The sequence below is a fragment of the Anolis carolinensis genome, chromosome 3 (genome assembly GCF_035594765.1).
Source record: "Anolis carolinensis isolate JA03-04 chromosome 3, rAnoCar3.1.pri, whole genome shotgun sequence".
NCBI lineage: Eukaryota > Metazoa > Chordata > Lepidosauria > Squamata > Dactyloidae > Anolis > Anolis carolinensis.
Window position 1 is genome coordinate 30,871,522 of NC_085843.1, and position 26,724 is coordinate 30,898,245.

Here is a 26,724-nt window from a genome sequence, read left to right on the forward strand (position 1 = left end):
CACAATTTGGAAGAAGAATTTAGATTTCATGTCTCCTTAAATGTGGCTGCTGCGTCATATGGTGCAATTAACTGTTGCTAACATTAACCACGAGTAATTTTCACCAAGTACCTGCAGGAGAAAATAAGTTAATGTACTGAACAATTCTTGTCCTCATGCGTGTGTAAACAAACCTGGGAGATATCAAGGTTTCTTCACAGTGCACTAACAAGTACCTTTCAGACTACCTGATGTGGGAGAACAGCTATTCCCTTCTTCTAATACATAGTGGTTTCCAACAGCTGGTAATATTTATGTCTATTATAAACAGCTGTTGCTTTTTCCCCCCCTACAGATCATCTGCAATTCAGCAAGCCATGGTTTGTGGTCCAGCATTTGTTGAGTACCACTATTTTGATTAGTATTGAACTGGCCTGGGGCACTCATATGGCAGTGCTGGTTAAGACAGCCCAGCAAAGATTGTACTATCTAAGACTTCTAAGAAACCAACAACTGAATGAAAAACTACTGGTGACTTTCTACTGCTGTGCTATAGTGTGTCCTAGCTTACTGCATCTGCACATGGTTTGGTACCTGCACAATGGCAGATAGGAAGGTACTCCAAAGGGTCACCACTATTGCACAGAGAATCATTGGTTGCCCTTTCTCGTCTTTGGAAGAACTTTATAAGTCCTGTAGCGTTAAGAAAACTCAGAACATTCTTAAGGATTTGTCTCACCCAGAATATTTTTCTTTTCTTTTTTGAATTACTGCCACCTGGCAGATGGTACAAGGTGACAAGGACAAACAGACTGAGAAATAGCTTTATTTTGAGGACTTTAACTACATTCAACTCCATGGTTTTGCACTGATGTGACATTGGGGGCTGTGTGGCGGTGGTTGGAGGGTGGAGGGATGGGTGTTGTTTTTTGTGATGTGTGCTGGGGAAAGCATTTAGTTATTATATTATTTTCAAACTTTGGCTTAGAATACTATCAGAATACAGTCAGTGATACACATGTAATCTTCCCAAATTGTATTTATTACAGTACAAGGCATTGAATATTTTCTTTTTTATGTCTGTGAGCCACCCTGAGTCCCCATGGGGAGATGGGGTGGGATATAAATAAAGTTTTTGTTAGGTTTTACAATGTACTGAGTCATGCACTGCTAATGGGCTTCTATTGGGAATCATTTGGGGAATGTGTTTGGGCCTACTCTAGGTGATTGTCAATGATGCAATCCTGAGTTTGAGTTGGGTTAATTAGTTGGTAACCAATCAATGATTACTATGTGTATGTATTGTATATAAGGAACCATGTTCAGTGTATTTCTCCCCCCTTTCCTTTCCTTTTTGATGTCGTGACGTCTATATGTAATTAAACCTACTACTACTTGGACAAGATACTACGTTCTGTGGTGAGTCTGTAATATCATCTAGACTGGGGGAAAGACAGTAGTAAAAACTGACAATGGCCGGGCATGTGCTCAAGAGTCTACTATGGAAGCAGACTGAAAGTACTGAGCAGATGTAAGCTACTGGAAGGCGCTGAGACTCTGCAAGCATAAAGTTAAGTCTTAACAGTTTTTGATTTGATTGATTTGTGGTTAATATAAAACATAATTTCTAATATAGAAAAGCACATCGACTGAACTCAAGTTAGCTGCTAATGAACGAAATAATTAAGAGAGTTGGAAGAGATTACAAGGGCCCTCCAATCCAACTACCTACCATGCAGGAACAAACAATCAAAGCACTCCCTATAGATGACCATCTAGCTCAGTGGTTTTCAACCTGTGAGTCCCCAGATGTTTTGGTCTACAACTTCCAGAAATCCCAGTCAGTTTACCAGCGTCCAAACAAGAGTCAAAGAACATGAAAGGCACTGCAGACTAATTCAACCAGAGAAATCAGCCATAGCAGAGCATTTGATGAACCAGCCTGGACACAGGATACTATTTGAGAACACAAAAATGCTGGACCATTCCAACAACTATCATGTCAGACTACACAGAGAAGCCATTGAAATCCACAAGCATGTGGACAACTTTAACAGAAAGGAAGAAACCATGAAAATGAACAAAATCTGGCTACCAGTATTACAAAACTCCAAAATCAAAACAGTAGATGGGAACCAACACAATGAAGGCTTGACTGAACAAAGGATGCCCCCAGGCAAGGGACAAAACATCTCCAATGCTAATTAGGGTGATTAACTGAAACATTAATGCTGGCTCCCAGTGACAAAGGACTCTTGCCACACCTTGGACTTTACACAGATATATATTCTTTCCTTTCCTTACTTAGTTTATCCATACCTCACAACCTCTGAGGATGCCTGCCATAGATGTGGGTGAAACATCAGGAGAGAATACTTCTGGAACATGGCCACACAGCCCGAAAGACATACAACAAACCAGCTGTTAGAATTTCTGGGAGTTGAAAGCCAAAACATCTGGGAACTCAGGTTGGGAACCACTGATCTAGCCTCTTTAAAAACACCAGAGAAGGAAATTCCATCAGACTCTGAAACAGAATATTACACCTTCGAAAAGTTTGGGAAGTTCTTCTAATGTTTAGATGGAATATCTTTTCCTGCAATATGAATCAACTGCTCCATGTCCTAGTCTCTGGAGCAGCAGAAAAAAACCTTGGATCAATTTTAATAAGACATCCTTTCAAACATTTAAACATGGTTCTCATGTTTCTTCTCAACCTTCTCGAAGCTAAACATACCCAGTTTCCTAAGCTGCTCCTCACAGAATCAGCAAAAGCTTCAGTGGGGTGAAATGATTGATTCATTGATATGGATTTATACTCACCTTTCTCCTGTTATGGGATCAGACAATCTTGCAAAAAAAAAAAATATTGGGATCAGAGGAAGTTGGAGTCAATAATAACATGCCCTCTAAGTACCTGCAACGACTAAACGGATCTCTATTTAGCTTCATTTTAAACACATAACAAGAGGGTTTACAGGTCTGGGTATGTTTAGCCTGAAAAAAGGATTCAGGTGATATGACAGCCCTATTTAAACATGTAAAAGGATATCATGTAGAAGATAGAGCAAGCTAGACTAAATGGTCCTTGAGGTCCTGTCCAATTCTATGGAAATGGGAGAAGCTGGTCCTTCTCTTTTGATTTCTGCAGGCTGTAATGCTTTCATGTAATATAACAATATTTCTGGGGGTTTTTTCTCCAACTTCTCTATGCCTACTTGGGATACCAAGGACATGTTGAGGTTATTATCATACAATGACTATAACAGTGGATACAGTTCATTTCCAAAAACACACAAACATTTCCCAAAGGTTACATTGAGGGGATTATCATACAATGACTGTCACAGTGGATACAGTCCATTACCAAAAACACATGAACATTTCCCTAAAGGTACATTGTGTAGTCTAATAAACAAGCTGTTTGAAGTTCCAACTACAGTATATAGAACAATCCTCTCCCCAACTCACACATTCCAAAACAAATTAAAAAAAAACACAGAGATATACAAGATGACTCCCCCTCATTTTCTGTTGCTTTCTCAGTAACAGGATGGGATGGGATGGGATGACATTACAGAAGTGGGGAGGTTGTGGTTCACAGGATTCAAAGCTTTCTCTAGCCCTAACACAGACTCTGGAACAGAAAATCTATGCAAGTCCTAGAGACAGTGTATTTCAGTTTCCTCTACCTGGAATCAAAGAAAGCCCAAGTATATTTTGTAAGGAGAAAAAAGCAACAAAAAACTTCCTAGAAAATATTTGGGGGGGGGGGGGGGTCAGAAAAGAATGCTGCTTTTCCTTTTGGATAACATAGCACCTAAAATCTCCCCATTTCATTAGGATTGATCTGCCCTTGACATAGCAGAATTGTGAAAACAAACTTTATATCAGAGATAATACAACAATTATACATTTATTTAATGGTACTGTGGTGATATGTAAGCTACAGTGTTTCAGAATTCCACGTTATATGCTTCACAGCTTTTCTTAATCTATAAATACTTCACAAGCTTAGCTGCTTCTCATATTACAAGCCTCTCTTTAGTTCAACATTCATTTAGCACATATAAGCGATTACTGCCTCCCTCCTTTTATTTTCTAAATATTGTTTCCGTTGAGTATTTGAGAATTTAAGCCTCCAAATGAGATAAAGCCTTTTTCTGCTTTCCCCCATTTCTGCAGCTACAGTTATATCTGTTTACACTTCTGTTGTAAATTTGAATTAAATAAAATGCAGGAAGGCATTTACTCCTCTCCCCAAATAATCATTAAATAATCCTGATTTCTCTCCAAAGGATAAGAAAAACTTGTCTACAAAAAACATACAACTCATTTCAAGTGACTGTTTTTACAGTTAAGACTGGTGAAAGTATAATGTAACTTTCCCAAATCAAGGCTAATGGATGGAAAGAAGGAAAATGTAAATGCTTGTTTTAGGATGTGTACAGATGTAAACACAGTAAGAACAGTGTATTCCACTGAAGTAAATATACTAATTCTAAAGCTGGCTTTGAAGCAAAATCAAGGCTGCATATCATTTTAGAAACATCAAGTGGGTATTAACTATTTAATTCAGAGCTAATAAACATCCCCATGCTATTTGAAGAGCATTGAAAGGCATACAGCAATTAAAAGATTTATACGTCACTAGTATATTATTGCTGCAACTGTTATCTTGAAATGGACAGTGATGACATAGGGCCCATTAAAACACACCCATAAGGTGGAACCAGTCCCAGGTTTACTTTAGACATCCAAATGACACCTCAAGTACCCAGCGATCCTGGTTCTTGGCATAATATTAGCTAGCAGTATCAGAGATACCATAACTGGGCAGGTTACAAAATAGAGGAGGAAGAGATAAAATTGAATCTTTTTGGAGATGATGCAATGCTTTTTACAAGTCAACCATTATCTATGCCAGTGGTTCGCAATCTTCCTAATGCCACAACCCCTTAATACAGTTCCACATGTTGTGATAATCCCAACCATAAAATTATTTTCGTTGCTACTTCATAACTGTTATTTTGCTATTGTTATGAACGGTAATGTAAATATCTGATATACATGATTTATTTTCATTCACTGGACCAAATTTGGCACAAATACCCCATACATCCCAATTTGAACGCTGGTGGTGTTGGGGGGGGGGGTTGATTTTGTCATTTAGGAGTTATAGTTCACCTACAATCAGAGAATTCTGAACTCCACCAGCGATAGAATTAAACCAAACATGGCACACAGAACTCCCATGACCAACAGAAAATATTGGAAGGGTTTGGTGGGCACTGATCTTGAGTTTTGGAGTTGCAGTTCACTTACATCCAGAGAGCACTGTGGACTCAAACAATGATGGATCTGGACCAAACTTAGCACGAATACTCAATATCCCCAAATGTGAACACTGGTGGAGTTTGGGGGAAACAGACCTTAACATTTGGGAGTTGTAGTTGCTGGGATTTATAGTTCACCTGCAATCAAAGAGCCTCTTGAACCCCACCAACGATAGAATTGGGCGAATTGGGCTTTTGATGGGAGGAAAATATGTATTTTCTGATGGTCTTTGGTGACACCTCTGACACCCCCTTGTGACCCCCCCATGGGTCCCAAATCCCAGGTTGAGAAATGCTGATATACAGCGAAAGATATGATAAAATGGAGGAATATAAGAATTTTTCAGAATTATATAACATTATCAGTAAACAGAGATACTGTGTCTTAATACCCCACTAAGGGAACAATTGGAGATTAGGAAAATCTCAGGATTGAGATTAGGATGAAAGAAGCTAATTGAGATTAGGATGAAAGAAGGAGTATGGATTTACAAAAACCCAAAAAGTATAGCTAAGGGGAATTGTAAGAAAATATCGAAAGTAATAGAGAAACAATTCAAGAAATGGGAATGGAAAACATTAACAAGAAACCAGTTATTTTCAGATATTATTATTACAAAGGCTGGGTGGCCATCTCTTTGAGGGTGCTTTGATTGTGCTTTTATAGCATGGCAGAAGGGGGTTGGACTGGATGGCCCAGGGGTCCTCCACTGAAATAGTGTTAAGTTTATCTTGGTTAAAGTTGTTCATTTTAAATATTGTTTGGTTATTTCTTTCTTGCACTACAAACAAGATATGTGCAGTGTGCATAGGAATTGTTCAATTTTTTTCAATTAGTTCACACAAACACTTTCCATCTATCTGCCACTTGCCTGGCCCATCTGTCAAATTTTAAGACACAATGCAGCCAGTGTCCAAAAGTTTGCCAATGCCTGATTCATATATATATATATACATTAAATATAAAATAATATATAATATAGAAACATTTATTGGGGCTCCATGAAAAACCTTTGCTTCCAAAAGGGCTCAGTGGCTGAAAAAGTTTGAGAACCCCTACACCAAGGTGACCATAACAGTCTCAACTCCATATCCTGCTCTGAAGTCTGTATGAAATGGGTCAAGGAAATGTGTATCATCCAAAACTGCCTGGAGTTGGTGTTCAACTGCCTTCTCAATCATTTTGCCCACAAAAGGAAGGTTAGAGATTGATCTGTATTTATTAAGGTTTAGGGGATCAAGGGAGGATTTCTTTCAGCAGTGGTCTGACTACTGCTTCTTTTAAATAGGTTATGAATAAAATCCACATGCATCCTAAAATCTACATACAAATGTCAAGGGGGAAAAAATCTCTTCCTGGATGAGATTAATTTTCTAATTACTCAGGTAATTTTTTGTGCTACAAAATCTCATTTATTAGTCTTTTCATAGTTACTTCATTTACTCATGCATCAAAATATACCAGCACTGACATCAACAATCTCTTCTCTAAAGCTGATTAATACTGGTTTTGATCCCACCCTGTTTTCTCCAAACATTTATGACATGAAAAAGTAAAACCAATGCAGAAATCATGTCTAAATTATAAAAAACAACATGTACATTCAAATGAAGAACCCATAAAGAGGAAGAGCTATATATATATACACACGCACACACACACACACACACATACATACACACATACATACTAGCTGTGCCCGGCCATGCGTTGCTGTGGTGAAATATGGTGGTATGGGAAATAAAGTCTTAAGGAATTGGTGGTAGTTAAGGTAAATGGTAAAGGTTTTCCCCTGACATTAAGTCCATTATAAATGGGTTATATAGCTGTATGGAAGGGCCTTGAGTCTACACTGCCATATAATCCAGTTAAAATCAGATAATCTGTATTTTATAGGCAGTGTGGAAGAGGCATAAGTAAGGCCTAACTCTGCCTGTCCCCTGGGCTGAGTGGGTTGCAAGGAGACCAAGTGGGCAGAGCTTAGACTTCCAACTGGCAGCAATTGGATAAAAACAATTATTCCTCTCCCTCTAATTAGGACTTTATTTTTCTTTTATTTTTATTGTATGAACGTAGAGGCATGGATGAGGGGTTGTGCTGCCAAGTTTAGTGTTTCTGGGATATGTAGTTTTGTTGTTTTGTCCTAGGCCGAAATTTCATTACCCTTTTATATATATAGATATAAATGTAATGTTCGTTTTACTATGGAATAAACAACTAAACCACTGAACCAAATCACAGCAAATTTGGCCACAAAAGACATAGTCATCCAAAATATGTCTTTCAATTAAAAAAAAACTAGAAAAATAGTCCAAATTACAAAGGATGAGGAAGAGCCTTTCTCCTACTAACTGCCAGTTAGAAAGGTAGGCTCCGCTGCCTTTAGCCCCCCCCCTTGTCTTTAGGCTCTGCCCCCTTTGTATCCTAGCAACTCCCTCAGCCAAAATGGTGCCCCAAGCAGAGTGCACTTAGGCCTCATCCACAGTGCCTATAAAATACAGGGTGTTTGAAAAAGAACTCCCTATTCACCACTGGTGAATAGGGAGTTCTTTTTCAAACACCCTGTACAGATTATCCAATTTGAACTGGATTATATGGCAGTGTAGACTCAAGGCCCTTCCACACAGCTGTATTACCCATTTATAATCTTATATTATCTGCTATGAACTGGATTATACTGCCATATAATCCACTTCAGTGTGGATTTTATACAGCTGTGTAGAAAGGGCCTCATAATCCACTTCTAGCAGATAATATAAGATTATAAATATAATATGAAATAATTACTGTGGTATAATAATACAGAACAATATGATCTCTAAAACCAGGACAGTAAATAAAGAGCTACTCTCTGAAAGCAGGGAAATTGGGAATTCCAGAAAGGAAACAATCAGGGCCAGCTAACTCTTCCCAACAAAGGATTCCCCCAGGGAGGAAGCAGCCAGGCTTTGAAGCTGCAAAGCCATTAAATGCTAATCAAGGTGCCTAATTGCAGCATTCATACCTGCCACACCGAGACTATTAATTGCTATTCAAACTAGCCAACCAAGGATTACTCAAGGTAGAAAGCGGTCAGGCTTGCAAGCAGCAAGGCTATTCAATGCTTTTCAACCTGGCCAACCAAGATTTTCCCTAGGTGAAAAATCCCCAGTCTTTGAAGCCATGAGGCTTCTCCGTCCCATTCAACCTGGCCTAGCAAGGATGCCCTATGTAGAAAGCAGCCAGGCTTTTAAGCTGCAAGACTATTCAGTGCAATTCAATCTGGCCAAACAATGATTCCCCTACAAAGGAAGTAGCCAGGCTTCAAAGCGGCTCTTTAATTGAGGGTGCTACTCCATTTACTCCAGAAAACGGCCAGGCTTTGAGGCTGCAAGGCTATTCACTGCTATTCCACCTGGCCAACAAATGATTCCCATAGGCCACAGCAACGCGTGGCTGGGCAAAGCTAATATGCTATAAAAAAAAATCTATGGAAGTTTCTGCCACAGTGTATTAATCTTTACTAAGATCCAAAGGTAATACAGAATGCTTGGTTGTTTCTTGGCAACACACTATTAATTACCACCTTTCAGATAAGGAAAGCATATTTCTTGGTTTACACACCATGGTTTAACATAGAAGTCATATATCCTGCCATACAAGCTCCACTAAATCGTCTGCTATCTTGAAGGCCCACCTTCTAAATCTCTCCCTATCCACACATTTCTCATGATTTTCTGAAGGGACAATCACCTCTCCCCACTCAAACTAAATCATTACTTCCAGATCACTATGTAGTACAAGGGTGGGCAGAATACAACAACTGGATTTTATTATTATTATTATTATTATTATTATTAATTTGAACCCCACTTTTCTCTCTGACTACTTGGACATTATTTTTTTCTCTTTGAATCTCTGGCTGAGTGTTAATTTTTAAAAATAGTAACAGCAGCAGAAAAAGAACTTAATACCACATGAAAGATACTTACGATTATTGAGTGAGGTTTTGATGTATGTGTGGAAATGCCCTAAGCGCACAGTGAATTTTGTTTTCCACTTCAGGTTCGTGGTGGTGAATCTCAGGGAAATTGAGGGGAGGGGAAGATCAAGAGTGCATCAACATTGTTGAATTAATGCAGCTTGACGACACATTAACTGTCGTGGCTCAGTGCTACAGAATTTTGCGAGTTGTAGTCTCATAACGTCTTGAGCCTTTTCAGCTGGAGTACTGGCACCCTTGTGTCGGCGTGACTGCTAACTTGAAGGTTGGGTAGCTGACCTGAAGTTAACCGGTTTGAATCTGGGAAGAATGCGGATGAGCTCCCTCTGTCAACTCCAGCTCCCCATGCGGAGACATGAGAGAAGCCTCCCACAAGGATGGTACATCAAAGCATCTGGGCATCCCCAGACAACTTCCTTGCAGATGGCCAATTCTCTCACACCAGAAGCGACTTGCTGTTTCTCAAGTCGCTCCTGACATGAAAAAACAAAACAAAATACAAATCCCACAATTCCACAGTACTGAGCTGTAGCAGTTAAAGTGCTACCAAACTGCATTCATTCTACATTGTATATGGACCCCAAATTGATCCTACAACTCTGAAATTGGTTTTCACTCAGATCTAAACAAGACCTCTTTTTTTCTTTTCAAATGTTCTGAACCTGGTTCCCAAACCAAGCACACAACCCCACCAGCTAAAAGTGTATACAGTCCACTCTCTGTATTGATTGATATGGTATCCACAGATTTTACTATCTATGATCTGAAATATATTCCAAGTTTTAAAAATCCCCAAAAGCAAACCTTGATTTTGTAATTTTGTATAAGGCACACCAATTTATTATAATGGAAAAAGTATGCATCTATGCTATAAAATTAATGCAGGTTGACATCACTTTGACTGCCATGGCTCAATGCTATGGAATACTGGGAGTTGCAGTTTAATGAGGCACGCTTTGGCAGAGAAGGTGAAATAACTTGTAAAACTACACTTCCAAAGATTCCATAGCATGGAGCCATGGCAGTTAAAAGTAGTGTAAAACTGCATTAGTTCTATAGTGTGTAAATACACCCAATGTTGCACAGACTGGATCTCCCTTATCCCTTCTCTGAAATGCTTGGGAGTTTAGATACATAAAGCTACATACATGAATTAATAATTGGTACATTCTTTTGAGTTTGTGACAATGGTGGACTGAATGTCAGTGGTTATCTACTACCCAGACAGTTTTAATGAAAGATTTTAAACTTCCATTCTATGTCTAATTTTTGTTTTGTGTATTTTAATATGTATTTTATGGAAATATGTTTTAATAGGTGTATTCTACTGTGTGTTTTTAAATTAGTATGTACTTTGAATATGTGATTTAGCAACACTGTAACCTGCCTTGAGTGTGAGAAGGGCCTGGTAAGAAATAAAATTATCATCATCATCATCCAGTAAAGTTGGACATCTTATCCACAAATCCTGCATCCACTGATTCAACCATCCATAGTGTTAGTTTTATTTTCAAAACTCCAGAATGAAAACCTTCATCTTGCCATTCTACGTAAGTGACACCATTTTACTACGCTATGTATATAATGGAAGTTTTGGTATCTATAGAGCAGGCATGGGCAAACTGTGGCCCTCCAGGTGTTTTGGACCTCAACTCCCAGAAATCGCAGCCTAGGAATTGTGAGAGCTTAAGTCCAAAACACCTGGAGGGCCAAAGTTTGCCCATGCCTGCTATAGGGAATCCTGGAACCAAACCTCAGCAGATATTGAGGTCTCACTGTAATAAAATCTTGAGCTACCACACAAGACCAATTCATGTGAAAGAGTGACCTCCCTCCCACTCACACACAGAAATTGCCTAGGATAGCCCAGCATTGGGTGTCTCTATAGTGTAGAATGAATGCAGCTCAACACCACTTGAATTGCCTTGGCTCGATGATATGGAATGAGGGAGTTGGAGATTTTATTACCAGCTTCAACTGAAAGGGCAGCTGCGCCCCTTCCTAGAACTAGAAAATGTAAAGGTGATAGTGCACGCTCTGGCCACCTCAAAGCTGGACTTCTGCAATGTATTATACAGGGTGTTTGAAAAAGAACTCCCTATTCACAATTGAAATTAAATTGTGAATAGGGAGTTCTTTTTCAAACACTCTGTACAGTGAGCTACCTTTGTAGCAAGTTTGGAAAGTTTAGTTAGTTCAGCCAGATTGGTTATGGATCTAGGGGTATTGCATATCATACCTATACTAAAATCATTCAACTGGCTGTCAATTAGTTTTTGGGTAAAGTACAAAGTGTTGGTTTTAACCTTTAAAGCCCTAATTAGTTTGGATCCAGGTTACCTTAGGATTCTTCGGTCCTCTGGGGGATGTCTATTCCAACCAGCCAGAACCTCACTGGCACCTGTCAATCAGAGGACCTTTCCTTGTGCAATGACCTGCTGGAAGGTATCTGACAACTAAACGAACTGTCAAAATTTAAGACACAGTAAAAACCTATCTTTTCTGGAAGACCTAACCAATCAATTTTAAACTATGCATTTTAAATTTACATTTATAAACACACATACATAATAGCTTAGATATCCAGTGATGCCCAGGTAAGGCATTCTGTAATTAGAAACATCAGAAATATTCTTTGTTTGGTTTTAGATTTTATTAATGGTTTGATTAGAACATTCATAAGGATGTAGGTAAACTACAATTCAAATCATCCTGTCATTGCCCTAAACCTTTCACAGTATTTCATGTTGGCCATGATAGGTCTGTGTGCCAAATTTGGTAAAGTTCAGAAGTTGGTGGGAGTCACAGTGCTCTCTTGGGAATTTCACACACACATAGATACATGCCCATCCACATACGAACATAGTCTCCCTCATACACACAAACATTGTAATAGTATTGTGTTTTAACTGTGCTGTACTCTGCCTTGGGCTGTGAGAAGAGGCAGGAAACAAATAAAAATTATTATTACACTGACTAATTGATATTTTGGTCCTCAAATGTTAGACCTTTTTCTGGGTATATCTGACCCACTGATTCCAAAAACTGCACCTATTTCCCCCTATTCACTCTAGCTTTTGAGATACAGGACATATGCCATCTATCAGTTAACTTTACCAGAGCAATGGCTGTGACTTTTAATGTTGTTAGTACTCTGATAGCACCCTGCTCACTGCACCTTATCCATTTCCCCGGCCCTATCTCACATTGTTATGCACTATCCCACGCCTGACCCTTTGATAGCCTGGTCACACCCATTTTTATAAGCATGATCATTGGTTTCTGTGGAACACGGTATAATGGAGCCTTAATGCTGCTGTTTTTTCTCTTATACTTAATGGTGTTTTTATGGATTGTTGTATTTTATGATGTTCTTATTTTATTTTAGTGGTGGTTTTGTTTAAATGGATTCTCGCTTTTACGTCTGTTGGACTTTCTGTCCCCTATGTAAGCTGCCCCAAATCCCTTCAGGGAGGTGGTGGTGGGGTATAAAAATAAAGTTGTTATTATTATTTTTGTTATTAATGTTGTTTAAGCTGTTTTTACATATAATTGTTAACTGACGTTTTGGTAGTTTTGTGTTATTTTTTGTTTTGTTTTAATTTGATATGTTATCTACCTTCTTTATATTATTGACTATGTTTTATTTGATGATTCTAAGCCGCTCCAGGTCCTTTTTTGGGAGATGGGGTGGGGTACAAATAAAGTTTTTTATTATTTATTATTATTAGTTGCTATGTGCTCACTCATAGAAAACCATCATAATGATATCTAAGAAACTAGAACTGATGCAGTTTTTGCAATGCAGTTTTCTGAATCAGCGCCTCAAATAACCCCAGAAACAGGCCAAAACCAATATGTTGTTAGCCAGAATCACTCAGCTGCTGTGAATTTTCTAGGCTATATGGCCATGTTCCAGAAGCATTCTCTCCTGATGTTTGGCCCACATTTATGGCAGGCATCCACAGAGGTTGTGAGATCTGTTAGAAACTAGGCAGGTGGGGTCAATGAACATGAAAGACACTGCAGACTAATTCCAACAGAGAAGTCAGCCATAGCAGAGCACTTGATGAACCAACATATGATTTGAGAACAGAGGAATGCTGGACCACTCTAACAACCACTATGTCAGACGACACTGAGAAGCCATTGAAATCCACAAGCATGTAGACAATTGCAACAAAAAGGAGAAAACCATGAAAATGAACAAAATCTGGCTATCAGTATTTTTTTTAAAAAAAACCCTCTTAAATCAGGACAGTAAATAAAGAACAACAACACTCAGAAGAAAGAGAAATTCCAGACAGGAAACAATCAGGGCCAGCTAATCACCTCTCAACAAAGGATTCCCCCAGGCAGGGAGCAATCAGACAAACTGCAAGGCCATTTAATGCTAACCATGGTGGACAATTGGACCATTCTCATTTGTCTTAAACAAACAAGAGTTCTTTCTCCCACCCTGAACCTTTAACAGATATATAAACCCCACTTGCCTAGTTTCCAACAGACCTCATAACCTCTGAGGATGCCTGCCACAGATGCAGGCGAAATGTCAGGAGAAAATGCTTCTGAACCATGGCCATACAGCCCGGTAAACTCACAGCAACCCACTAAAACTAATACTTGGAGGGGGGGAGCTGTTGTTATTGTTGTTGTTAGTTATTTAAGCTTTTCTGCCAAAGTGTGCTGAGGCTTCACTAAACGACAACTTCCCGGATCCCATAGCATTGAGCCAAAGGAGCGAAAGTGGTGTCAAACTGCACCTGCACTGTAGATTTAATGCAGTCTGACACCACTTTCACGTCCAGTTTGGCACCGCTTTGGCCCGCCCTTCTCCCCGCCCTTCTGGGCCTCCCCTCAGCAGCAGCTCTTCAGAGGCGAAGGGAAGCTCTTGCCGAAGACCCCTCAGGCCAGGCTCACCATGGTACAGATGGAGGCGATTTTGGAGACTGTCATTAGGATTTCCATCCGCGCGGCGCCATCTTCTACCCAATCACAACGTCGAGGGGAGCCGGAGGGGCAGAGTCCCGCCGGAGGAAGAAGGCGAGGAAGAAGGCGGCGCCGCCTCCGCCTCCTCCCAGCAGCTGGGGACTGAAAGAGAGAGAGAGGCCGACGTAGGACTCCGCCCTCCCTCCCTCCAACCGACCAAAGTGCGCGCCACCTCCGCTCACTCCACAGCCATCCTCCTCTTTCCGGCTCCCGTAGTCTTCTCAGTGCTCGCGAGCCTCCGCACACGCGCACTAAGCCCAACCTCCCCCTCCCTCCTCACGCCAGCCGGACCTACTTCCGCCCACAACCACACGGTTACGAGCAGTCTTGGCGCCGCCTGAGTCGGCTGTACGGGGTGTTCCGCTGGGTCCTAGCGCCGGGAGTTAAAGAGAGAAAGAATGTGTGTGAAGGGTTGCTGTGAGTTTTCCGGGCTGTGTGGCCATGTTCCAGAAAGCATTTTCTCCTGACGTTTCGCCTGCATCTATGACAGGCATCCTCAGAGGTTATGAGGTCTGTTGAAAACTATGCAAGAGGGGTTTATATATCTGGGGGTGGCAGAAAGAAAGGCTTTGAAGCTGCAAGGCTATTCAGTGCTAATCTAGCTGTGTAATAAATGAATTTATATATCTGTGGAATGTCCATGGTGGTAGAAAGAACTCTTGTCTGTTTGAGGCAAGTATGAATGTTGCAGTTGACCACTTTTATTAGCATTGAATAGCCTTGTAGCTTCAAGGACTGGCTGCGTACTGCCTGGGGAAATACTTTGTTAGGAGGTGTTAGCTGGCCCTAATTGTTTTCTGTCTGGAATTATGTTTTCTGAGTGTTGTTCTTTATTTACCGTCCTGATGAACCAATCTGGATTTGATGAACCAACCCGGACACAGCATATTATGAGAATTCAGAAATGCTGGACCATTCTTAACCACTATGTCAGACTACATAGAGAAGCCACTGAAACCCACCAGCATGTGGGTAATTTCAACAGAAAGGAGGAAACCATGAAAATGAACAAAATCTGGCTACCACTATTAAACACAATGTGTGTGTGAAGCTGGATTTTACCCTACGTTCTGTAACAAACAAAGGCATGGACAAACTTTGGCCCTCCAGGTGTTTTGGGCATCAACTTCCACAATTCCTAACAGAGTTGAAATCCAAAACACCTGGAGGGCCGAAGTTTGCCCATGCCTGCTTTAGAATTAATTGAGTTTGACACCACATGCTAGTGGTCATTTGGTAAGGCAGGGAAGGCTAAAGACATTGTTGTAGGAGTGAAGCTACAAGGAAGAATTAATGCTGTTTGACCCCAGTATACTGCCAAGACTCAGTGCTATAGAATCCTGGGAGTTGTTGTTTGGTAAGGCATCAGCACCCCCTGGTAGAGAAGGCTAAAAATAATTCCCTATAGCAGTCTTTCTCAAACTGTGCTCCTCCAGGTGTTTTGGACTTCAGCTCCCAAAAATCCCAGCCAGCTTACCATTGTTCGGAATTGTGGGAGCTGAAGTCCAAAACATTTGGAGGAGCACAGTCTGAGAAACTGCCCTATAGCATCACCACTTTGAATCTCTTTCAAGAGAGAAAAACAGCATATAAATTTAATAATACAGACATACAAAAAGAAGATGGGCAGGGCATGTAGCACAAATAAAAGACAACTGATGGACGGTCAACTCATGAACTGGATACCAAGAGACCACAAGCAGCCCTTGGGCAGACCTCATATTTGATGGGACAAACCAATGGTTAAGCTATTTGGTCAGAAATGGGAAAGAAAAATACAAAATTGTATATTTGGGCAAATGGTAGATTTAAGTGAAGTCCAAAAGAGTGGATCAACTACAAATCTGATAGGACAGGACATACACACAAAACATATAGTCACACCATAACATGAAAGATCACTCCATAAAGCAACAGTACTGAGATCAGGTGATGAAGAATCCCATTATCCCATAGCATTGAACCATGATAGTTGAAGTGGTGTCAAACTGCATTCATTCTGTAGTGTAAGGGTACCCATTGAGGGAGTGAGGCTAGGTCTACACTATAAAACTGCCATGGTTCAATCTTATGGTATTGTGGAAGTTGTAATTTTACAAGATCTTTGGCCTTCTCTGCCTAAGAGTGCTGGTGCTTCACTAAACCCAGATATTATTTCATCTTCCCTCCTGGTAGAAAGACATAGTGTAGGAAGGCAGAGAATGATGACAGTGGGGATAATTTGGCTTAATTGACCATATGTTCCTGCACAATAATGATGACCTGGTTAATGGGTTGGAAGCATCAGGACATTTAGTGAGAGTGAATTCAAGTTTGTAATACAGTGGAGATAGCCAAGCATAGTAAGACACGTGTTTCTAGCATTTAAGCTAATTTCAGTGAATGTACTGAAACACTGGATGTGATATTGTGGTCATGAATACTACAGGGGAGTTCATGATAGATGGAAATTTGTTGTTGTTTATTTGTTCAGTCGCTTTTGACTCTTTGTGACACCAGAGCTCCCTGTCGGCCACTGCCACCACCAGCTCCTTCAAGGTCAAGCCAGTCACTTCAAGGACAGCATCCATCCATCTTGCCCTTAATCAGCCCCTCCTCCTTTTTCCTTCTATTTTCCCCAGCATCATTATCATCTCCTAGCTTTCCTCTCTTCTCATTATGTGGCCAAAGTACTTCATCTTTGCCTCTAATATCCTTCCCTCCAGTGAGCAGCCAGGCATTATTTCCTGGAGTATGGATTGGTCGGATCTTCTTGCGGTCCAAGGCACTCTCAGAATTTTCCTCCAACACCACAGTTCAAAAGCGTCTATCTTCCTTCGCTCAGCCTTCCTTATGGTCCAGCTCTTGCATCCATAGGTTACTACGGGAATACCATTTCTTTAACTATGCCGACCTTCGTTGCTAGTGTGATGTCACTATTTACTATTTTTTCAAGTCTGGTTATTCCTCTCCTCCCAAGAAGTGAACATCTTCTGATTTCCTGTGTCTGCATTAATTTTTGTGCCTAGAAATATAAAGCACTTTTGGTCTCAAAAATTTCGGATAAGGGAGACAATCTGTACAACACAGGATGCATCTCCACTGTAGAATTAATGTAGTTTGACAGCACTTGAAGTGCTATGGCTCAGTGCTATGGAACCACGGGATCTGTAGTTTAGCTTTGACTGCAAAAGAGTGCTGGTGCTTCACCAAACTACAAATCCCGGGATCCCATAGCCTTGAACCAGGGCTAAAGTGGGGTGAAACTGCTTTAATGCTATATAGTAGAAGAACTCACACACATCCAACAGGCAGGCTGTTCTATTAATCTCCGCCTACTTTTTGCATCACAGGGGCCCTTCTTCAAAACCTGTCTATACAATTGCCTTCCTCAATCCTGGATAAGGCCACGGAATAGAAGGCTCATTATACAAGGACTGGTTGGATGCTGGGACATTTTCTTTTCCTCCTGGGTTACAACTGTAAAGAAAAAAAATGTTATTTAAGAGTAGATCAAGTCCGAGTCGAGATTTTTTAGTCGGGCACTTTTGTAGACGACGATAAACTTGCTAAAGACCCGCCGTGGCCGGAAGGAGTGGAACACTTGCGAAGCCCCTCCCTCTTTCTTTTGGCCCGCGGACGCCATTTTGCAGGTACACGGGAAGGTGGGCTGCTCTCTTTTCGTGGTCTGGGCCTCGTTTAAAATGGGTTTTTGGGGGGAATTCTTGCTCTGGCTAGTGGTTAGGAAGAAGTAAAGCTGTGCTGTGAAGGACGAGGCGAGGTCTTCAGTGGTGGTTGGAAGCGGGAGAGGGACCACTCGTGGAAAGCGAAGGCAGGCAGGCAGGCAGGCCGCGTTGGTTTGGGTCAGAAGCCAAAGGGATGGGAGCGATCCAGGGCCTTTGTTGGAGGCCTAGGGTGCATCTACACCAGGCATGGGTAAACTTGGGCCCTCCACGGGTTTTGGTCTTCAACTCCCACAATTCCTAACAGCCTCAGGCCCCTTCTTTTCCCCCCTCAGCCGCTTAGCGGCTGAGGGGGGAAAAGAAGGGGCCTGAGGCTGTTAGGAATTGTGGGAGTCGAAGACCAAAACCCATGGAAGGCTCAAGTTGGGGCCTTGCCTGATCTACACTGTAGAAATAACCCTGGTGGTTAAAGTCGGGTCAAACTGCATTAATTCAGCGATGTAGATGTACCCGTAGTCATCCCTCGTGGTGGAGGCCACAGCTTTCTATCCTTTCTACCTTCAGCACATTTTAAAAACTTCTTTTTTTAAGTAAAGTAGTTCCCATAGCTTGATTCTCCCATGTGCTTTGGAGTGCATCTACACTGCAGAATTAATGCAGTTTGCCACCACTGACTGCCATAACTCAGTGCTGTGGAATCCTAGGATTTATAATTTGGTGAGACACCAAACACTTGGGCAGAGAAGGCTAGAAATCTTGAAGGCTTTCATGGCTGGAATCACTAGGTTGCTGTGAGTTTTCTGGGCTGTATGGCTATGTCCCAAAAGCATTCTCGCCTGACTTTTTGCCCACATCTACGGCAGGCACCCTTAGAGGTTGGGAGGTGTTGGAAACTAGGGAAGTGTTGTTCCATGAAAATGAACAAAATCTGGCTACCAGTATTTTAAAAAACTCTAAAATCAGGACAGTAAATAAAGAATTAACAATCAGAACACAGGAATTCCAGACAAGAAGCAATCAGGGTTAGTTAACACCTAACAATGGATTCCCCAAACAAGAAACAGCCAGGCTTTTAAGCTGCCAGTCTATTCAGTGCTAATCAAGCTGACCAATTGAAACATTCACACTCAGGCAGACAAGAGTTCTTTCTCCCACCCTGGACATTCCACATATATATAAACCCTACTTGCCTAGTTTCCAACACCTTTTAACTTCTGTTTTGTGAAACACCCTGTGAGATTCACCATTTCAAGTAAATCAGGTTGTATTCAAATGTGTTAGTGGTAGAGCACATGCTTTCCATGCAAAATACTCTGTGTTCTTTCCTAGCATCTCAATGCAGAGCTGGGATCTATATGATCATTAAACCTAAGCTATTCAGATTTAGGGAAAGTTTAGTATTTTAGATATTGGCCTGAAACTTCATGATTTTTTATCACTGGCTTTGCTGGATAAGCCTATTGGGATTGGCTGTTGAAGGCCATATGGAGCAGGAGGGAATAACATGCTAGACAGACTGGTTATGAGATACATATGTATATATGTGGGTGTATGCATGCATACATGTGTGTGGGAATATACTGTATTCAGTTCTAAAATATGCTCCCCCCCCCCCATAAACATCTCTAAAATTAGGGTTGCGTCTTAGAATCACAGGTACATTTTATCTATAAAGTAGAGTCACTTATCCAACACTCACTTATCCAACGTTCTGGATTATCCAACGCATTTTTGTAGTCAATGTTTTCAATATATCACGATATTTTGGTGCTAAATTCATAAATACAGTAATTACTACATAGCATTACTGCATATTGAACTACTTTTTCTGCCAAATTTGTTGTCTAACATGATGTTTTGGTGCTTCATTTGTAAAATCATAACCTAATTTGATGTTTAATAGGCTTTTCCTTAATGCCTCCTTATTATCCAACATATTCGCTTATCCAACATTCTGCCAGCCCGTTTATGTTGGATAAGTGAGACTACTGTAAATAACTTTTCTGTTTGTGGTACTGAAATTAGTATGCAATTTACAACCAGCGGCGTCTTGGAATCAAGAAATACAATATATGCATGTCATTTAGGGTGAAGAACAGCATTGAAAATGTAGGAGTTGTCATGCAGATCACATGTGGTGTTGTCTGTTCTTGCACATCTAAACCTACTATCACCAAATTTGCTAAAGTGGTGGCAATTAGCAGTGCCTTTCCTTTGCCTTATATCTTGTTTTAAAGGAGAAAATGCCTTTAAATGTAAAATGCTTTTCTCTCAGCAAGAAATATAGTTTGAAGTATATCTCCCAATTTATTTATTTATTTTTGTGCCAGGAGCAACTTGAGTCACTTCTGGAGTGAGAGAATTGGCCGTCTGCAAGGACGTTGCCCAGGGGACGGCCAGATGTTTTGATGTTTTTACCATCCTTGTGGGAGGCTTCTCTCGTGTCCCCGCATGGAGCTGGAGCTGATAGAGGGAACTCATCCGTGCTCTCCCCGGGTGGATTCGAACCTGGTAGCCAATGATTTCAAAATCTAGCTCCAAAACTGTACAATTGTGGTAGGCATCATCATAAGTATTATTTTGCTTCCAAATGCTTCTCCCACATACTCTAGGAGGTGAGGGAGATAATTTCACCATATTTTCCCCTCTCGTGGTTAGTTTTAGGCTTAGGAGATTCTATTTTTTTTAAAAGAAACTGACATTGAGATCACTTCCTATTTTATAAAAGGCTTGTCTGAGGTATGAAATAACCCACAGGAAACTAAAAATTTTGAAAACATGCCTCTCATCCACTTGGGTGAAGGGTTTTTGTTGTGGTTTTGGTAGCATGTAGCCCTCTGATGTCTCCTAACGGGGTCATGCAAGAGTGCGCTGCTTGATTTAGAAATAAATCTAGTACAGGTTAGTACTGGATGGATTTTCAAAGATTCCTTTTTTAATTTTGGGGATAAATTGTACTATAAATGAACGTCAGCAATGCTTGCTGAGTTGCTTTTCATGTACATACTTTTTCAGTTGCTTTGTGCAAAGCAGAAAGTATCACACTTAACCTTTTGATAGAAGATGAACTATGAAAGTCAGTAAAAAGTGTTTCCACATTATGAACTACTAATTTATGCAGTTGTGGATTTTTCATCTCTTGCAGTAATCAGTCAAGATGACCAACACAAAGGGGAAGAGGAGGGGGACACGTTACATGTTCTCAAGGCCCTTCCGCAAACATGGTAGGTAATGTTTTCAAGTCATTTAATCTAGTTATTACATTTCTGCCTCCTGCTAATCCAGGCATTGGTTGAGAACCTACTTGGGTGAATTGGGGTGACTGTTGAAGAGTAGTTTTAATTCTAAGGCCCCTTCTACACTGCCATATAAAATCCAGATGATCTGCGTTGAACTGGATTATATGGTAGTGTAGACTCATATAATCCAGTTCAAAGCAAATAATGTGAATTAATCTGCTTTGATAATTGGATTACATGACAGTGTAGAAGGCCATATTATCATAAATTTAAGTTATTTTCATGAATATTCCCTTTTGTGGAGTGGTCTGTTATGTGTGAATTTGGAACAAAAAAGTTGTTGCTTCCATGTTTAGCTTGATTCTGAACAGAATTGAAAGCCACATCAGTGGATGACTGTGGGGCTTTTATCCCTTGTTCCATCACTTTCCCCATCAGCTATAAGGTTCTTCCTGAGTCTCCTCTGCTGCCGTGTGCAAAGACTTCCATAGTCCCACTGGTGTCACCAGGAGTGGGGGCTTTCCCTTGTCTACACTTCGGCCAAACGTTTGGACCTCTTTCTTTCCAGTGTTATCACTGTCACCACTCGCTCCCAACATTTCATTCTTTTCCCCTCCTTCCAACTCCTTACCTGAATACCTCTATTCATCAACACACAATAAACCAAACTTAGTAGTGTGCCTTTCTGATTTATGGCAACTCTGTGGCAGGATTTGTTCAGGAAGGTTTGCCTTTTCTTTCCTCTGAGGTTGAGAAAGTATGTCTTACCCAAAGTCACCCAGTGAGCAGGGATTCAAACCCTGGTCTCTAATAGTCATAGTCCAGTGCTCAAACCACTACACAATACTGGCTTTCAGAATCACATTTCCTTAATAGAAAACAATATTTTTACAAAGTGACCAGTTGTGCTATAGTATGTAAATCAGTCTTTATCTACAGGATGCATATGAATTGCCTTAAACAGGTAATGAATTGCATTCAATATATTGTGTTAAAACCTACAAAACTTTCCTCAAATAAGCATGTGTCATATTGCATCTTTTCCATAGGTGTTGTCCCGCTTGCAACCTACATGCGCATCTATAAGAAGGGTGATATTGTTGACATCAAGGTATCTATCTTAAAAATTCTACTGAACTAAAATTGGCTTGTAGACCTTTTTCATCTGCAAAATAAAATTGAAGTTACATACCATTTGATAGGGGAATGTCTTGAATTGAGTGTGGGTTCTGTAGCGTGCATAGAAACTTTTTATTTGCTCTTGATTACCAGACAACAAATGTTGGAAAATGAGTGAAGGAAAGGCTATGTGGGCTTTTTAAAGTTAATCCTGCTGCATGCAGATTGTGAAATTGTAATATAAAATGGGTTCTTGAAAAAAGTTTTAGTAAAATGTTTTGTAGTATCATAGCAACTTACTAAGAGATACTCCTTTTAAATGTACAACACTGGCTGATACAAAGCCTTATTTCATGACCTTTAAGAGCACTTCCTTGCTGAATAGCTTTGGCTGTTGACACTCTGGGGCTTGATGATGATTGTCTCTTATGATTGCTTCTGCAAAGTGAGCAAATCATTTCACCGGCACTGAAAGCAAACCAGAGATGTGATCTGACTCACTGGCATACTTAATTTTATTTGATTGTTAGAGTCTTTTAAAATGAAGGTTAGTAACAGTTATGACTTACTGGGTCATGCAAATTATACTTGTCATTTAGGAGAGATTTAATCAAGCAAAGAGCTTGGCCTAGTTTTGGTCTGAAAAGGTCACATTCAAAGTCATAGGACCAGCAAATGCATATAGGTATACCTCAGCAAAGTAGGTATCCTAGATATTCTTCAACAGAAAATTTGATACTATAGGCAGAAAACACATTAAAGTTTTGAGCTAGATCTCCACACCACAAAAAGGAGTAATTTTACATCCTTCAGTTTTTCTTCTAAAACAACATGCATATGTAAAATGAAAAGGTAGGGCAGGCAATAATAATAACTTTATTTATATCCTGACCCATCTCCCAAAATAGACTCAGAATGGCTTACAAGTCAACAATAGTGCAATATAGAACCTATCAAATACAACAAAAATTAACCAAAGACAGTAAAACAACACCAAATAACATAAAATAACAACATAACAAGGATCAACATAAAACGCCTCAAAGTGAAATAATGAAACACAATAATACAATTTTAGTTAAAAAGAGCTATACAAAGCAAGGTAAGCTTTAACATGAATGGTGAGATTGCTGATAAGGCAGGCAAATCTGTTTCCCTCTTTTCTCTCAGTTTTGCTTTTCCTGGGGGAAGCTGCAGTCTGCAGTTAACCTTGTCTGTTGTCGGCAGGAACACATAGCTGTAGCAGGATTGGCTAGAGGAGAATCCCACTCTTTCCCAGCTCAAGCTTTTTGTCAAGGACAGAACGCCACTAGATAAGATTCAACACAGTTTATTAAAGGTACAGAACCAAAAATGCTCGTAAAAAACAAAGAGCTAGGCAAACACTCGCCTTCAATATGAAAAGTCACTCAAAAACGGTTCAAAAGATAAACCGGATTAAACCAAAAATGCTTACTTCAGCCTGGGACCTTAAACAAACAAAAGCTGGTAAACAAAGATTCAATAGAACATAAATATTAGCAGCAGATTCCTCTCTGCTACTCAACAGCTGTGGTTGAGCAACTAAGTTGTTACTCCTCCGTGCAGCGGGCGAACTCCGGGTCCAAACACATCAATCAAGGGTTGCAGCGGTCAGCGGGGTCCCAATCCGGTCCGAGGTCGTTTACCAGGTGCAGGCGTCTTAGGTTCCACAAAATCCTCCGATAGACAAAGAAAGGGTCGTCCAAGATCGTAGTCAGTCAGTCAGCCAGTCCAGCGCCAATTCCGAGTAGGTAGATAATGTCCGTCAAGAAGACGACGGAGGTCCAAGCTAATAAGATTAAACACAGGTTGCACAACAAAAGCCCACACAGTTCCTCCCGCCGTCTATGCCCAGTGTCCTTGGTAACTTACGTATTCAGCAAACGAAACACACCCGTCTTCAGGAATTTCCCAACAAGATCCCAAGCGTCCGTCCAGATTACCTTGCCCAACGCAATTAGCCCTGGATTCCAAACCCCATTTTACAATGGGGTTTACAACTCCTCATCGCTATCAGCTGTTACCCTAATTCCAGGTGCCTCATCATCATCATCCTCATCAGAACTAAAACATCTTTGACTACGCCCCACAGCATCCCCAGCTGTGGATCCCGTCCCATCCCTCCAACTCGTCCACGGGTCCGATCCTGCAACCCGCCAGTCGCTTCCCATGCTATCATTACCAGGAACACCCAAATCCTCCCTCACACGAGTCCATTCCATGTCATCCTCCTCTGAGCTAACCACCTCTTCCTCCATTCTCTCAGTAAAACCCTCAAAGGAGTCTTCGTCAGATGATTCTGCAAAGATGTCCCGCAGCCGTTTCCTCTCGCTCCTCAAGAGAGTCTGACTCTCGAGGAGTCTTACGACCACGTCTCCCAGTATTGGAGCCATAAGGCTCAACCATAACACTTTTACTGCATTGTTTACAGAAGACATGCTGAAGCTGGCACCAAAAATCTGTTTTTCTCCAACTCTCTTTTATTATCCTCCCAAAATTGATATTCCTATAAACAAACCCCTGCCAGCTGGATAGATGGCAAGGAGAGTTGGGTTCATAAAGAGACTGTAAAAGGGTGCTTCTATGTCAAAAGAGTTTTGTTAACAAGTATGATTACATTGGAAGGATCTCATTTCACAAGAGCATTATTGCAACATCCCACCTTTGTGGACTTGAGACCACTTACAATAGAAAAATATATTTAAAATTCAGCAAATACAGAAGTTAAAATCTAGTTGTGTGACATTGATTTGTTAACGTGTGGTTTCCAGTATTTTCCCAAATATTTACCACTTAATAATAACTTAATTGAATATTTTTGTCATGTAGAACAATGATCCATGGTCATCTATAATGATTAACATTTGACATTATTTTGTATTAACAGGGCATGGGCACAGTTCAGAAAGGCATGCCACACAAATGCTACCATGGCAAGACGGGAAGAGTATATAACATTACTCAGCATGCTGTGGGCATTATTGTGAACAAGAAGGTTAAGTAAGTGTATTTTCACTACTCGGCCTTAGAGCTGTATTACTTTGATGTGTTTCTATCTCCCACTTCACTTTGCCAATTAGACAGCTGTTGTCTCCATTGGCCATTCAGGTGGGGTAGAAAGAATATCCTTTTAAAACCCAGCCAGACTATATTTAACTGGTTTGGATCCTGTCAGAGGAAACAGGCATTTGAACAATTCAGTAAAATCTGAATCTATTTCTAAAACATCCAAATTTTATCTACAAATCAAGATTGTATTTGCATTCTTTCTTGTGGCTAACAGACCAGCCATAATGTAGTAACTTGATCTCCATTATTAGATTCCTGACTGGTGGAATTGCCTTCCAAACCGCAAAACTGGCACTCAGTGTTCATGTCTTCCTTCTAGGGGCAAAATTCTTGCCAAGAGAATTAATGTGCGCATTGAGCATATTAAGCACTCAAAGAGCAGAGATAGCTTTTTGCAGCGTGTGAAGGAAAATGAAAGGAAGAAGAAGGAAGCAAAGGAAAAGGGCACATGGTTTGAACTCAAACGCCAGGTAATATATGAGATGTGGCCAGAGCATATATCTTGTTTAAGAAGCCATTTGTTAGTACTACTTTAAAAAGTATTTAAAAAGCAACTCTCTTACATTTCTGTAGTAAAACTGGAAGGAATTAAGCTTGTGGCAAGAGAAATACGGCAGGTTTATGCATTTGTAAAATCTGACTCAGTTATAAAGTAAGTAGTTCTTGCATAGAAATAAGCAACAGGAGAGACTTTTCCTCATTATCCAGGTTTGTCTTGGTTTTACTTTAGCCTTTTGGTTGTAATTAGCCCATTTCCAGGGCTATGATAGTGTCATTTCTGTACATCAAACAAGGAAAACAAATACTCTGCTGTTTTCTTAGGTTAAAAGTGTTATTCTGTTCTCAGATGGCAAAACTAAACTGAGTTTCAAAAGAGTAACAGAACAGTAATGCTATATATAACAGTGAGGAAACAGAATTGCCAGTTAAAATATTGCCAGGATAGAAGTGTTATAAATTCACAAATATGTGAAGTATTGCAGGGTTAATTTCTGAGATTATATCTCAGCAGTAGAAACACGGTGTTCAGAAAAGACATACACAATTGTAAAACGCACATAGATGCAGGGAAGTCCTGATTTTTCATTGTTACAGAAACTAGAGAACTTGGATTGCTGTTGTGACTCATCATTTTGTTTTCATTTTATTTCTTTTTTTGCTTCACTTTTATAGCCTGCTCAGCCAAGAGAAGCACATTTTGTGAGGACCGGTGGCAAAGAGCCAGAGCTTCTGGAGCCAATTCCATATGAATTCATGGCATAATGTGTATTAACAAAATAAAGTCCTTTGTAGAGAACTCACACATGTAGTAGTGTCTTCAAATCTA

At 40.3% G+C, this 26,724-nt stretch overlaps 2 protein-coding genes and 2 non-coding genes across 5 annotated transcripts in view; 3 read left to right on the top strand and 1 right to left on the bottom strand.

Annotated features, from left to right (window-relative positions):
• Positions 1-17,912, bottom strand: part of usp12 (ubiquitin specific peptidase 12) — a 36,648-nt gene extending 18,736 nt beyond the window's left edge. The window contains exons 1-2 of the mRNA XM_062974346.1: positions 17,813-17,912; positions 14,219-14,559 (exon numbers count right to left, since the gene is read on the bottom strand). Of these exons, the coding sequence (XP_062830416.1) occupies positions 14,219-14,559; positions 17,813-17,912 (441 nt within the window). The remainder of the gene's footprint in view (positions 1-14,218; positions 14,560-17,812) is intronic.
• On the top strand, positions 17,776-26,698 carry rpl21 (ribosomal protein L21). 2 transcript variants are annotated; one of them, XM_008117881.2, is made up of 6 exons: positions 17,776-17,919; positions 21,095-21,173; positions 22,238-22,299; positions 25,216-25,328; positions 25,717-25,867; positions 26,571-26,698. In XM_008117881.2, the coding sequence occupies exons 2-6, from the start codon at positions 21,107-21,109 to the stop codon at positions 26,658-26,660; spliced, it is 483 nt and encodes a 160-aa protein (XP_008116088.1). In that variant the 5' UTR covers positions 17,776-17,919; positions 21,095-21,106; the 3' UTR covers positions 26,661-26,698. The 2 variants fall into 2 exon arrangements, with proteins under 2 accessions (XP_008116088.1, XP_003225555.1); XM_003225507.3 differs by having other exon boundaries at positions 17,788-17,931.
• LOC134298152 (small nucleolar RNA SNORD102) lies at positions 22,714-22,784 on the top strand. The gene has a single exon (XR_010005101.1). It is a non-coding gene; the product is annotated as a small nucleolar RNA SNORD102 (small nucleolar RNA).
• On the top strand, positions 25,383-25,514 carry LOC134298162 (small nucleolar RNA SNORA27). Its single transcript, XR_010005111.1, has one exon. It is a non-coding gene; the product is annotated as a small nucleolar RNA SNORA27 (small nucleolar RNA).
• Positions 26,699-26,724: the final 26 nt, after the last annotated feature.